This window comes from Trichechus manatus, unplaced genomic scaffold (assembly GCF_000243295.1).
Source record: "Trichechus manatus latirostris isolate Lorelei unplaced genomic scaffold, TriManLat1.0 scaffold00272, whole genome shotgun sequence".
Lineage (NCBI taxonomy): Eukaryota > Metazoa > Chordata > Mammalia > Sirenia > Trichechidae > Trichechus > Trichechus manatus.
Genome location: NW_004444208.1, coordinates 1,831,767 through 1,846,703, shown reverse-complemented (window position 1 = coordinate 1,846,703; position 14,937 = coordinate 1,831,767). Strand labels below are relative to the sequence as shown.

The window sequence follows — 14,937 nt, the reverse complement described above, 5'->3', positions numbered from 1 at the left end:
CTTCACCTAAGATAATTCTTGTCTACTATCTAGTTAGTGAATAACCCTCACCCTCCCTCCCCACTCTCGTAACCATCAAAGAATGTTGTCTTCTGCATTTAAACCTTTTCTTGGGCTCTTATAATAGTGGTCTTATACTTGTCCTTCTGTGACTGACTAAATTCACTCAGCATAATGCCCTCCAGATTCCTCCATGTTATATTTCATGGCTTCATCGTCGTTCTTTATCATTGTGTAGTATTCCATTGTGGATATACCATAATTTGTTTATCCATTTGTCCGCTGATGTGCACCTAGGTTCTTTCCATCTTTTTGCTATTGTGAACAGTGCTGCAATGAACATGGGTGTGTATGTATCTATTCATGTGACGCCTCTTATTTCTCTAGGATATATTCCAAGGAGTGGAATAGCTGGATCGTATGGTACTTCTATTTCTAGCTTTTTTAAGGAAGCGCCAAATCGATTTCCAAAGTGGCTGTACCATTTTACATTCCCACCAACAGTGTAGAAGTGTTCCAGTCTCTCCACAACCTCTCCAGTATTTACTGTTTTGTGTTTTTTGGATTAATGCTAGTCTTGTAGGGGTGAGATGATATCTCATTGTAGTTTTGATCTGCATTTCTCTAATGGTTAATGATCATGAGCATTTCTTCATGTGTCTGTTAGCCACCTGAATATCTTCTTTGGCAAAGTGGCTGTTCATATCCTTTGCCGATTTTTTAACTGGGTTATTTGTCTTATTGTTGAGGTTTTGCAGTATCTTGTAGATTTTAGAGATTAGACACTGATCAGGTTTGTTGTAGCCAAAAATTTTTTCCCAGTCTGTAGGTTGTCTTTTGACTCTTGGTGAAGGCTTTTGATAAGCATAAGTGTTTGATTTTTAGGGGCTCCCATTTATCTAGTCTCTCTTCTGGTGCTTGTGCATTGTTACTTAATGGTTCATATTGTGTTTATGCCATGTACTAGGGCTCCTAGCATTGTCCCTATTTTTCCTTCCATGATCTTTTATCGTTTTCGATTTTATATTTAAGTCTTTGATCCATTTTGAGTTCGTTTTTGTGCACAGTGTGAGGTATGGGTCTTGTTTTAGTTTTTTTTCAGACGGATATCCAGTTATGCCAGCACCATTTGTTAAAGAGACTGACTTTTCCCCAATTAACGGACTTTGGGCCTTTGTCAAATATCAGCTGCTCATAGGTGGATGAATTTATGTCTGGATTCTCAATTCTGTTCCATTGCTCTATGTATTTGTTGTTGTACCAGTACCAGGCTGTTCTGACTACTGTGCCTGTACCACTTTTTATCTTGCAAGAGATGAAAGGGCAGCAAGCAGAGAGTTGGGGACCTCATACCATCAAGAAAGCAACGCCAAGAGCAGAGTGTATCCTTTGGACCTGAGGTTCCTTCGCTGAGATGCTCCCAGACCAAGGGAAGACTGATGACAAGGACCTTCCTTCAGAGCCGACAGAGAGAAAAGCCTTCTCCTGGAGCTGATGCCCTGAATTTGGACTTCTAGTATACTAGACTGTGAGAGAATAAATTTCTCTTTGTTAAAGCCATCCACTTGTGGTACTTCTGTTATAGCAGCACTAGACGACTAAGACAGTAACTCGTTACTGCTGAGTCAATTTTCACTCACAGCAACCCTATAGGAGAGTGTAGAACTGCCCCATAGGGTTTCCAAGCTGTAATCTTTATGGAAACAGATTGCCACATCTTTCTCCCATGGAGCAGCTGGTGGGTTCAAACCACCAACCTTTAGGTTAGCAGCCGAGTGCTTAATGACTGCTCCACCGGGGCTCCTTGAAATTGGTAAAGTCATCCCAAATTAAAATAGTGGGAACCAACGGAATCTATATAGTCAGGGTTCCTGATACTCTTACTCCTCCTTGGTTTGGTAGAGTCCTTCTTACAAGCAGAGAGGAGAACTGGGTGATGACTGAAAAAGCTTCCCCATCATTTTTTACCTCTACCTTTAAATGCTATTTTGAAAACCCTGCTTTGAGATTCTGCCCTTGAAAAATAACAAAGTATCTCCCATGTACATAAAATAGTCCCATCCACTGAAAAAATTTAAATATCAATCTAAAAGTGGAGTATTTCAAGCCTTTCTAAAAGCAGAAACTTTTTACTTAAAAAAATAAAGCTAACACTAAATAGGGCTCAAGAATATTTAATAATATAGCTGATAGATTTTCTAAATTTATTTTCAATTGCTAAAATAGTAAGGAATGTATGAATGTTTTTTTAAAAGTATCATAAATGACAAAATAAATCCTAACAGAAAATATATTTATGGAAATAAATATAACCTGTCATTCCAATCTTTTAAATTAAATGCATAAAAACCTTGAATATACCTAAAACAAGGACTGTCAATTGTCTGAATGAAGTCCTGTAAGAACTCAACTTTCTACATTATGTATTTTTTGTAATGCTTAAATTTGGTTGTAAAGAAATGATTTCATAACTGATGATTTTTTCAAATTAGCATCCCACAAAATAAAAATCAACTAACATCTGTACAGCACTCTGAAGCTGACAAACGGCTTTCACATGTACAGATTAATATGTTCAGGTAATCTACACAGACCAGTGTATTATTTATACCTGTTAAATGCAAATTATGTAAGCTATCCTATAAAAACTATGCAGGAAAATTCTTTCAAGTTGCTTAAATCATTTTTCAATATAAATTTTTGTTCAGTATCTAATTCTGGACTTTCACATCTTCCTTACTACAAACCTAATCTTCCTTCTCCCACTTTTCCAGTGGCCCAGCAAACCTGGGATAAATCAAGGAATCAAGGAGAAATTATATTCTCTTACATACGTATAAAGCCACACAGTTAAGCAAAGTTCATAAACGGAAAAAGGCCAAGGTGAGTTGCCAGAAATCTCCTTACATATTTCAGTTCTAATTTAAGTATTATCATAGCCTCCAGGCTAGCATTTCACAATGCTCCCCATAATAATCCAAAAGCAGAGCTAAAAATCATTACTAGATTTGGAGAATAAAGATGAATCTAACACTTCCAGGAAAAAAAAATATGACAGTAATAAAAGAAAACTCTAGTTATCAATAAAATAGTCTCTCTGAAAATAAAGCATCATTGGATAATTTAACAGGTATCATTTAACAGGTATCATAGTCAAATATTTAGTCTTAATGTTTTTCTATATGGTTCGTATTTCATACAGATGTATGTAATATTTCTCAATTATTCCTATATTCCTCCTGCCCCCAGCAACCACTAAATTTGGAATCCTAACTTCTCATAAGAAGGATGTAGTCAGCAAGCTGGACTCAGTAAAAGTATAATTACAAACAGCTTCCTTTCCCTCCCCAGTCATTGCCCTCAAAGCTCTTGTCAAACTGCTTTCTCCCTTTCGAAAGAAAATCTTAAAAAGATCCCATGATTTTTCCAGTCACTTCCAGATATATTAACAATACATGTCCTCAGAAATTAAAAATTCAGCCTGACCCAAATCAAAACTTTATTTATTCTCTCATTTAATTTTACTTCCTCACACTACCACCTCCAGGACTCTCCAGCTATTATTTTTAAGGCCCCCCCAGGTTCTGGGACAGCAGAAAGAGGGGTTTTAGAGGCAAAGGGCACCATCTTATGTAGCTGATTTGACTGTCATGTGACATGACAGTCATGTGGTGGTGGAGCCTTGTGCAGGTTAGATGCAGGAATTTCTCTCACTGGTCTGCTGGGTCACTTTGCCCCTCCAAATTGAGTCTCTTGACCCTTTCAAGACAATTCAACCTCAACCACCTTACTAAAGTATAATTGGCCCATGGAAGATTCTTGCATTTTTGACCCATCAAACTTTGAATGTGCAGGCCATTCCAAGTGTGTCCCTTTTTCATTCTGCTGACAGAGGGAAAGCTCCTGCCTGCCTCTCACTTCTTGTACTTCTTCAGGTGGAAGTCAGGTGCCAGTCTATTTATTTCCCAAACCTCAGCAGATACACATCAAACTGAGTAGTTCTCCGAAAGCCCCTCAATCTGGATGAAGGAAAGGGGAAATGCCACAGCATATAACTACTTTCGCCAAAGAAGTTCTAATAACAGGATCCCTTTCATAAACTCTTGTATCTACACAGGGCTCAAACCTAGCAACGACTGCGAGGACAGCACAGGACTGGGCAGTTTTTCATTCTGTTGTACACAGGGTCACTATGAGTTGAAATCGACTTGATTGCACCTAACAACAGAGATGAGTGACAGTTTAATTGTAGCAATACTTGTCTCAGGTTATCCTTTCTGCAAGTCCTGACACGTAGCACCTCAATTCTGAATGTAGGTTACTTGGAATCTGTTTTTCTCAGAGCTGGAGTCTCTGAGTAAACCAGAAGAGTTTACATTTTAACATCCTGTTACAATATACTTCCAGGTAAGATATAAGCAGGTCACAGCAGGCCAACATTCCTATTACAACAACTAGGGAGGAAAAAAAAAAACCTAATTGGAGACGACGGAGAGCTATCATAGTAATGAGATCCAGATGAACTAAAATTCCAAAGAAAGAACACTTTCTAGACGAAGTGACAACTAACTGCCTGCCATTTCCTCCCTAGGGTCATTTGCAGATTCTAGGCACAAGGATTGGTCCCTGGATGACACAAATGGTTTGCCCTCAACTACTAACCTCAGGTTTGGCGGGGTGAACCCACCCAGTGGCGTCATGAAAGAAAGGCCTGGTGATCTGCTTCTATAAAGATTACAGCCAAGAGAACCCTACGGAGCAGTTCTACTCTGTAACACATGGGGTTCCCCATGAGTTGTAATCAACTCGTCAGCATGGATTTCGTGTTTTGTTTTTTTTTTTTTTAAGGTGCAAGGATCTTGGCCTAGGAAGAGGGACTGAGTGAAAGAACACAGTAGAACTTTTGATAATCACACCAGTCTCTCCCCTGAAGATGTTTGCTAGATTTTAAAGTTGCACACAAAGGGAAAATAAGAAGCCAAACATAAACTATCATGTTTGAGGGATTAAGTGACAAAATCCTGCCAGACTTTCAATCAAAATCTCAGGAGACCCTAGTCCAAGGAAAAAGTCTGAGCCAATGGTTGGTTGGTTAGTTAGCTGTCGTTGAGTTGGCCCCTCACTCATGGCAACTCCATGCACAACAGAACAAAGTGCTGCCCAGTCCTGCAACGTCACCACCATCAGCTGGGAATCACACCATTGTGACCCACAGTTTTCATCAACTGATTTTCAGAATTAGATTGCCAGACCTTTCTTCCTAGTCTGGAAATGTTACTGAAATCTGTTCAGCGTCATGCCAACACATAAATCTCCACTGACAGGTGGTGGCTGCACAAGGGGTGCACTGCGCAGGAATCAAGCCCAGGCCTCCTATATGCAAGGCAAGATTTACCAATAATGTCAAATTAGAATGGCAACCCAGCTTCAACCAAGTTCAACCACAGTAGACTGAAGTGATCAGCCTTTCACACTATCTACATGACATGGAACAGTCAAATACTCTGGGGAAAACATCATTTTCAGCATCTACAGTTCTGCAATATGCATATAATGTATGCTTATATGTAGTATATGGCATAAAATCAAATGTTACAAAACATGTTAAAGGCAGGAAAATTTGAGAGATAATCAAGAGAATGAACCAAATATAACAGAGGCAGACTAAAAGGTAATCCAGATATTGGAGTTGGCAAATCGAGATTTTAAAATAACTATTATAAATATATTAAAGAAAATTCAGGAAAATAGACAAGACAGATAAAAAGACAAAGAATTTCAACAGAGACTGGGAATTTATAATATCAAAGAAATATACTAAAACTGAAAAATACAGTATTTGAAATTAAGAATTTACTGAATGGGTTTAACAGCAGACTAGTTGCAGCAGAAAACAGGATCAGTCAACTCAGACAGATCAACAGAAAATATCCAAACTCAAAAAGAGGGGCAAAAAAAAAGGAATGAAAAGAATACAGCGTAAGGGATGTGAGACCTAGTCATTTTAGCCCAATTACAAGAGAAGAATTGAAGCAAGATTATAGGATATCCTCAACTGGTGTTTTATTATTATTTTACATCTCTACATCCATGTGTGTTATTAACTCAGGTCCCTTAGATGATAGTACATTTACTTGTCTGCCAGTGGGGACCACACAGCCCTGGAAACACTCTAATACAAGACAAGTAGGGGAGGGCGTAAATAGTGTGCTTAAATGTTATCCCCAATAATTATGATATTCTCTGATTGTGGTTAGTCACACACAGGAATGGTCCAGGCAAGCTGGAAAGCTCCAGCTAAGGTTGGAAACAGACCAAGGATGCTAGTAAAACAAAAAATGGCTGTAATTTTTTTTAATGCCTATTATTTTACCTAGACTGACTCTCTTCCCTGATGCTGACACACTGATTTAACAGGACAAGAACAGGAACAACAGAGGATGTTACTTATTGCATCAGGTGTTGAACATTAAAATTATAGAGACTTAGTCTTAGTGTAATTCAGTAATTTTATAAAGGAGCAAAAGTCCTAGTGCAGGTAGGTATTTTCTCTGATAAAGTAAATGATAAAAAACATCTTATGTAAGAATGTATCACATACTCACAAAAAGGCTTTATACACTGGGCCCTGGAGGAGAAGGCCACTCAAATCTAACTGTAAATGTAGGCATTAGACCAGGAGAACTGCATAGTGCCTGGCTACCAATACTGAACATTTTGATCAAAGATTCTACAGAAGAATACTGATCAAAGGGGGGAAATGCAGAACACAATTTCAAATTCTCACGGAATCCAGACTCTTCTAGAGCCATGAAGGCTAGATGAGTTCAATCTCCCAAACTATTGCCCTGAGATAATATCTTTAAACCTTAAACCTTCAACCAAAAATATCCTCTGAAGTCTTCTTAAAACCAAACAATAGTTTAGCTTAACTAGTGAAGAATGTCTGCCTTGAACATGGCGCTCTTTTAAGATCTATCTATATGGGATCAAACTGACAATAATCACTTGAAAGATAAGACAGGACACTTAGGGGGCAGTGAGTTTATGATAACGGGAGGAACAACTAGGAAAAGGAGGGTGAGAATGGTTGTACAACTCGAAGAATGCAATCAGTATCACTGAATTGGACATGGAGAAATCGAATTGGTGTATGTTCTGCTGTGTATATTCTCAACAACAAAAATAAATTATGTATCTAGATATATACTTTGTCTGGCAGAAACTTTTCCTAAACATAGACAGTACAATTTAACCTGAGTTCTCCTGAAAAAGTGGAAAGAAAATAAAGACCTGAAATGTCTGTAAAGATTTCAAATAAATCATACCTATGGTTATAGAGCTTTAGAGTTCACAAATCACCTGAACATACATGATTTCAATGGACCCAAAAATAGTGCTGTGAAAGTACTCAGCACCACTCCTTTTACACATGAGGAAATAATTAAAAGCTGTGACATTCCTCAGGATCCACATTCGTCAGTATACAAGAGGCTGACTCAAAACCAGGTTATTAAACTGGAAGTTCACAGTTGCCTTCATCACAGTACTCTACATACTATCACAGACACACACGTCTATGTCTACGTATGAATGAGGGGGAGAGAAAATAAGAATAACCAAAAAAAAACCCAAACCCATTACCACCGAGTCGATTCCGACTCCAGGACAGAGTAGAACTGCCCCATAAAGTTTCCAAGGACTGCCTGGTGGATCTGAACTGCCAACCTTTGGTTAGCAGCCATAGCACTTAACTGCTATGCCATCAGGGTTTCCATCCTTCTGAAATAATGAAAAGAAACTAATTTAAGAAGAGGTGAAGAATAACACAGTTTGGGTTTAAGAGAATTTCTCTTTAGCTGTTCCTGGGTTATCCAGCAAAATAACAGGGTTTGAATATGAAACTAGAAATAAAAGTAGACAATCTGATGTTTAAACGTTTGGAAGATGCAAAACAAAACCCAAATGTCAATGACAACATGAAAAAGAAATAATCTCCTAGAAGGATACATAAGACGCTAGTAATATAATTTTATCTGGAAAGGGAGAATGATGAGAGAACAGAGGTGGGAGGAAGACATTTTTTGCTTAATCTGTGGTTGATTTTTGAATCACAGACACATACAAGTTTATGTTTTTAAGTAACATACATTCTGAAGGCAACAGTCATAAATATATATATTTTTTAAACCCAATGAATGCTAAGAAAATAAAAACAGAATTGCCCTTTAACAAAAAAGTTGACTTCAAAGGGTAAAAAAATGAAGGCAAGCGTTACACAGAAGTCCTTTTAGACATTTAATTGTGTAAGTTTTTACTTTTATATGTAAATACTAGGGAAAATTATAAGACATTTCTCTTTTAGTTCATTCATGGATAACCATTATTAACAATTTGGTGTAACTATTTCTAAAGTTTCAAGATTAAGTGTGACATTCCTATTTCTAATTTGCTAACAGTTGGTGGTTCGAAACCACCAGCTGCTCCGCAGGAGAAAGATGTGGTAGTCTGCTTCCATAAAGATGACAGCCTTGGAAACCCTATAGGGCAGTTCTACTCTCTCCTGTAGGGTCACTGTGAGTCGGAATCAACTCAACACAACCCTACAGGACAGAAACATGAATAAATGGTGCATTTTACTGAATACTTTCTAGACCCATCTTATCATACGGTTCATCTTAAATATGAATATGTGGTATCTTGTATTAACAGATTTCCTGGAGTTGAATCACCCTTAATTCCTACTATAAATGCTACCTAGTCATATTGGGGGGGGGGGTTGTTATGTTTTTAATAAGCCACTGAATTCTATTTTCTGATATTTGTAATTTGCATTTATGTTTAAAAGTGAGACTGGGGTAATTTTTTCTTGTATTATTCTTGTTTAATTCTGGTACGAGTTGGTTGTTGTTGCTGGTTAGGTGCCGGCCCCGACTCATAGCGACCTTATGTATAACAGAATGAAACTGTTGCCTGGTCCTGCATCATCCTTATAATCGCTGTTTGAGCCCATCGCTGCAGCCACTGTGTCAACACACTTCGTTATATTTCTTTTATTACTAGACTTAAGGAAACAAATGGCTAAGACTGGGTTGTTTCTATTTCTTGGCTATTAAAAAATACTGAAATCAACATCAAACATCATTGACCGTATTCCCGATTGTTTTAATTACATGGTCAAAGGGCTACCTTAAGAAAGTTGTTATAATTTATGTTTATGAAAATAAAACAATAAATTCTGCATTCTTACAACAGGAATGATACAGCTTTTTATACATTTATAATAAATAATGAATATGGTAGAACTGCCATGTTACACTCCATCATCCCTTGCTTTCAACTACAGAAACTCCATCTCCACTGCAGTTTCGATTTTGCTTTATTTTAGGTAACGTGTATCAAAAGCCATTTTTCCTTCTTATGTGTGATTCTTTACCTAAATATCAATTGCCATTCTGATTTTATGACTGGTCTCCCACTCCTCAGTCTCAAAAATGTTTGAGATGGAAAGGCTTCATGAAACTTTAAACTATTCAGTTCACTGCAGCTCAACAGGTAAGTTCTACTCATGAATTCGTTTGTGTTACCACCGAAGGAGGCAGAAGGGACACCCATGTGTAACTACAGCTTCCAAAACTCCAGAACAAAAGCTATAAAGGCAGAGTAATTAGGTCAGGAGGGTAGGAGAAGAGACAAAAAGCAAAGACTATGCTTCTGCCCTAACTTTAGTCCCTTTCTAATAGTGAGGGCCAAGGGAAAGAGAGGAGAAAACTGTTAACAGTCAGCAAAACAAGTATTCTAACAGAAAACATGCTATTTTTAAAAATTAATTTATGTTTAATGTTCATCAATAGGACGACTTTATATTTTTAGGCTGTAAAACCTTAAGGTATTCGATTAACACTTTACTTGCAATTTTAAGTTAAAAAAAGCTTAATTCAATCCATTTTGTATCACAGTTTAAATAATTTTGTTTAAACTACAGTCTGGATTTATCCATAACTGACCTTTTCCACTCCCACTCCCCATTCTTTACACTCTACATAATTAACAGTTGATTGAAATTCCAACTAAAATTTATATTTAAGAAGATTTCATAGTTAAGAAATGACTAATAACCTGACACAATATAGCTGTTCTACTACTAAAACTAAAGCAAACTTCATAAAACTACAGTGTAAGAAGCTTAAATTGTCTGACAGACAACAAATTAACAAATCTATATAACCTGCAATATAAGAAATGATAAATCAGATAAGCTAAGTTTCTAAGCTTCAACGAACTTTTGATAGTGAAAAACAAGGTAATGGACAACCACCACTTCCCTTTCATTGACAAAGAGTAGAAAAATTATTTTTAATGATGTCGGAACCCCTAGAATATGAAGTATCTACAAGAGACTATAAAAAGAAGAATGGGCAATAAGGAAAAAAATATGACTAAGGTTACCTCAGTAATTTATATTTAAATAACTGCATGTGTAAATTTTAATCACCTACTGTATCTCCTTAGAGAACAGGATGGCAAGATTCTAGGCTCAGACTGTGCAATGGCAATTTCAGCCTCAGACGGAACTGTGCAAAAACATGGCTCCATCTCTTCCTGTACTGCACACCTCTCATTGATGAGGGAGATAAAAGTACTAACATGTCTCCCTGCCTCCACTCTTGACAGTCTCACAACCACCTTCCTCAGTGCAGCTAGCACACTATATTTAAAATTAATCTGACTTATGACTCTTTTTTTTTAAATTGCTGTAGTTTAAGTGAAAGTTTACAATTCAAGTTAGTCTCGCATACAAAAATTTATATACTTTATTATGTGACCCTAATTGCTTCCCCTATACTGCGACAGCACACTCCTCCTTTCCACCCGATTTTTCCCATGTCCATTCAACCAGCTCCTGACCCTCTCTGGCTTCTCATCTCACCTCTGGACAGAAGTTGCCCATTTAGTCTCATGTATCTACTTCAGCTAAGAAGTACACTCTTCACAAGTATTATTTTATGTCCCACAGTCCAGTCCAATCTTTGAAGAGTTGGCTTCGGGAATTGTTTTAGCTCTGGGTTGACAGAGAGTCCGGGGGCAATGCTTTCTGGGGTTCCTCCAGTCTCAGACCACTAAGTCTGGTCTTTTTACTAGAATTTGAGTTCTGCACCCCACCCTTTCCCGGCTCCATCAGGGACTCTCTGTTGTGTTCCCTGACTTATGACTCTTCTTTACCTAAAACCCTTCAATGACTCCACCCTCACCCAGTCATATTCTGGTGAAAGTCTGAACTCCCTAGCACAGCAAGCAATGATTCCTTACTACCTACACATATGCAGACTCATCTCTTGCCATTTCCCACTTCACTTTACAGTCTAAGGACACTACTATGCTTCAGCCCGTTGCCAATCCTCCTCTATCTCATATCTCAATACCACAATGTCACTGTTGATGAAACAGGCTTCTCCTGACTAAATTCCTCTTTTACAATGATCAAACAGACTCAACTTGGGCACCAATTTTCCTCAAGAAGGAAACTTAACACAAGCCAGCAAAGTAAGCAAAGTTTATTCACAACACCTAGTATACTTTATGAAATTATCATGTTTTCATTTATCTCCCTCACTAAAAAGTAAGCAACAAGCACAAAGACTATCTATGTATTAATTTCAGTAAGGAAGAGTATATCAAGTATGTAGTAGGCATTTAATAAATGTTTACTGAACTAAAATGCCTGACACTACACAGTGAAAAGTTAATAAATATAGTTTAAGTTATTCTTAGTCAATTTATCAGCAAGCCTTGTCAGTTTTACTTTTAAAACACATGTTGTATTCATCCACTTCATTTGTTAGCACAGCCACCACCCACCACCCACCACCCCAGGCCCAGCCTCCATCAACTCTCACTCAGGCTACTTTAATAGCCTCCCTAACTAATTTCCCTACTTCCAGGCCCACCAATCTACTCTAGTACTACTGCTGCTGCTACTACACACGCGCGTGTGCGCACACACACACATACACACAGACACACACACACCCCCTACTATCTCTCCATCATTTGTGTCCAGCAGACACAGTGATCTTTGAAAATTGTAAATAGGTGATAATATAACACCATTTTCAAATCTTTCAATCATTTCCTATCATATGTAGACCAAAATCCAAACTCCCACAATGCCCTACAGTGAATGCCTTGTATGATCTGACTCTTTCCAAGCTCTGCATTCACTTTATACTACTCCATCTCTACTGGGCTCCTCTTAAATATTCTAGTACAATAAGCTTCTTCCCACCTCAGAGTGTACACTGGCTCTTCCCCCTGCCTAGAAGACTCTTCCCTCAGCTAGCTACTACTCTTCAGAGCTCAGCTCAAACATCACAATCCATTCCAAAGCAGCTTTCTATCATATCATCCTCTATCATATCACCCCACTTGCTGTCTTCTTTGTACTCATTACCATCTCAAATTATATTAATCTGATCACTTGTCTATTGCGTATATCCATTCTCACGAGGGCAGGATGGTGTCCATCATTGTTTCTTCAGGAGTCCAGAAACGGTGCCTTGCACATAGCAGGTACTCAATAGGCATTTGTAAAACCAATACACCAAGAAAAGTAACTTATTTAAGGTATACATGAAACAAGTAAGGTAAAATAAATGGATAGCCTACCAAACAATGAAGGAAACATTTTACTGCTAGCACTTGCAAGTAGATAGGCTGCTGGTCACTGGGTTCTGCTATCAACAAGAGTCAGGAGTCATGGAAACATGTCAAATAGAATGGTTTCAGGTGCTATATGCTAGCCCACATGTATGACACTGCAAACAATCGTTTTAGGATTTTCTATTCCCTGACACCCCAAAACAACCTATAAGGTACACAAGAAATAATAAAACATGCTTAGAAACCATCTGCTACTTTATTAAAAAACAGTATGTATAAATGAGTAAATTAACACTAATAAAACTTCAACCACTACTGTAACAGTTCCTTCTAATACAAGAGGTAGATTTTCAAGGTAAGTTCTACTGAATACCTACAACATCTAAGCAGCTGCCTCCTGGAAGTAATGATGCAATTCAAATAAAAACTATATAAAATTTATTACTATGTTACAGCCTCTTTTAACTCCTTAATGACTAAGAGTTTTGACCAAGACAGGAGAAAACTATTAGTTACTACTGAACTAGTGGTAGAAAAGCTTAGAATATCTTTATTCAAATGTTATTCAATCACAAAAATGAGGATAACATATACAAATTTAGGTAATGAAGATAAAACTTAGTAAAATCTAAGCATTTTATTTTGCTTGATTAAAACTTCACTGTTCAAGAAAATGATAAAAGTCTTAATGAGTAAATAAACAAACACGACAGGTTAAAAACAGCTGTCATATTGTAACAATCACTATTTACAGGTGACTCAGAAGTAACAAAAACTCAATAACCTGTTTTCAGATTCCTTTAAGCAATTATCAACAGTATGATCATTAAACCCCATCATCTAACAACACTCACCTTGGTATGGTAACACATTTAGTATTACAATTTTGAGTGGTGATGGCTTTCTCAAGCTCATCTAATCGTCCTGTTTTCTTTAGCTTCTTCACCAGACTTTTAACTGCCTTCTCACACCACTTTTCTTCCTGTCCGTTCTGCTCTCCTCCGCCTGCTCCTCCAGATCCACCAGCCGATTTCTTCCATCCCAGCAGTCTCTTCACAACTGGTGGAGTGAATGGCAAGATGGACGACATGTTCTCACCAAAGGCAGCAATCCACACTAAGAAAACGTCCTCCTCTATATAACCTAGAAAAGACATTGAAAAGAGAATTTAGAGACTAACTTTAAAATCAAGTAATACTTTGAACATATTATAGAAAGCAAACTGCGAAACACGATACAAATTAAAAATTATTTTATTAAAAATGAACATTATAGAAAGCAAACTGTAAAGCCAGATAAAAATTAAAAAGAAAAAATACAAACTTTCAGAAGTTTTCTTCTCACTCATAAAAATGCTGTCTTTACTAATTTAAATGAATTTCAGAAACAAATCTTTCTAAAAACTAGACAATACGGTAAGAATTCAAGTCTTGTGGGCAAGTATAATAATTTTGTAAGAAAAATCTTTAAAAGCCTCATCACTTTGAACAATTTCATCACTGCTAAAAAATACAACTTTATTTTTCACTCTTAACAATGTCCATAATTAAAATAGTTTCATCAAAAGAATTAAAGTTTTTCTCACTTTTTAGAACTCACTCTATTCTCAAAAGACTCTATATGCGTAAATATACATAAAACTTACAAGTCTACCTTCCCCATTAAACTTTCATAACTGACTTAATAGTATCATAAAGCAAATTCTTAAGTTACAGAAAGGGAAAATGCATCAAGTGTGAAGTAAACAACAATAACAAAGGAAACAAAATCTGCAGAGAAGAGATTTGGTTCACTTTTACCATCCCTTGAGAGATCTTTTAATTAAGCCTCCTTATAAAAATATTTTTATCTAAATAACAATGTAAATAGTGAGTAAAGACAAATACAGTTCCTCTTTCCAAACCAAGGTGCACGTCTTTGAAGTTTTTTAACTCTTTTTTCTGTGAAACAAACAAGACCTAACCTGTTGCCATTGAGTCCATTCCAACTCATGGCAATACTACAGAACAAGGCAGAACTGCGCCATAGGGTTTCAAGGCTGTCATCTTTACAGAAGCAGACTGCCACAACTCTCTCTCGTGGGGCTGGTGGTGGGTTCCAACAGCCGGCCTTTCCATTAGCAGCTGAGCACTTAACCACTGGGCCACCAGGGCTCCTTATACCTAAATAATGGGTGTATGACGATATTCCTTGAAATATCAGGTTTAGGTATTACCTACTGATTGTTCTGTGGAAGAGGAGGATTTAGTTTCCTTACACTACACCACCATCCCTGAC

General features: G+C 37.3%; 1 protein-coding gene across 2 annotated transcripts in view; it reads right to left on the bottom strand.

The window, feature by feature from the left end:
- SMAD2 (SMAD family member 2) overlaps positions 1 to 14,937 on the bottom strand; it is a 96,098-nt gene that overhangs the window by 51,282 nt on the left and 29,879 nt on the right. For both annotated transcript variants that reach the window (XM_004389975.2, XM_023724956.1), the window contains exon 2: positions 13,515 to 13,803. In XM_004389975.2, coding sequence (XP_004390032.1) covers positions 13,515 to 13,750 — 236 coding nt within the window. In that variant the 5' untranslated portion in view covers positions 13,751 to 13,803. The remainder of the gene's footprint in view (positions 1 to 13,514; positions 13,804 to 14,937) is intronic.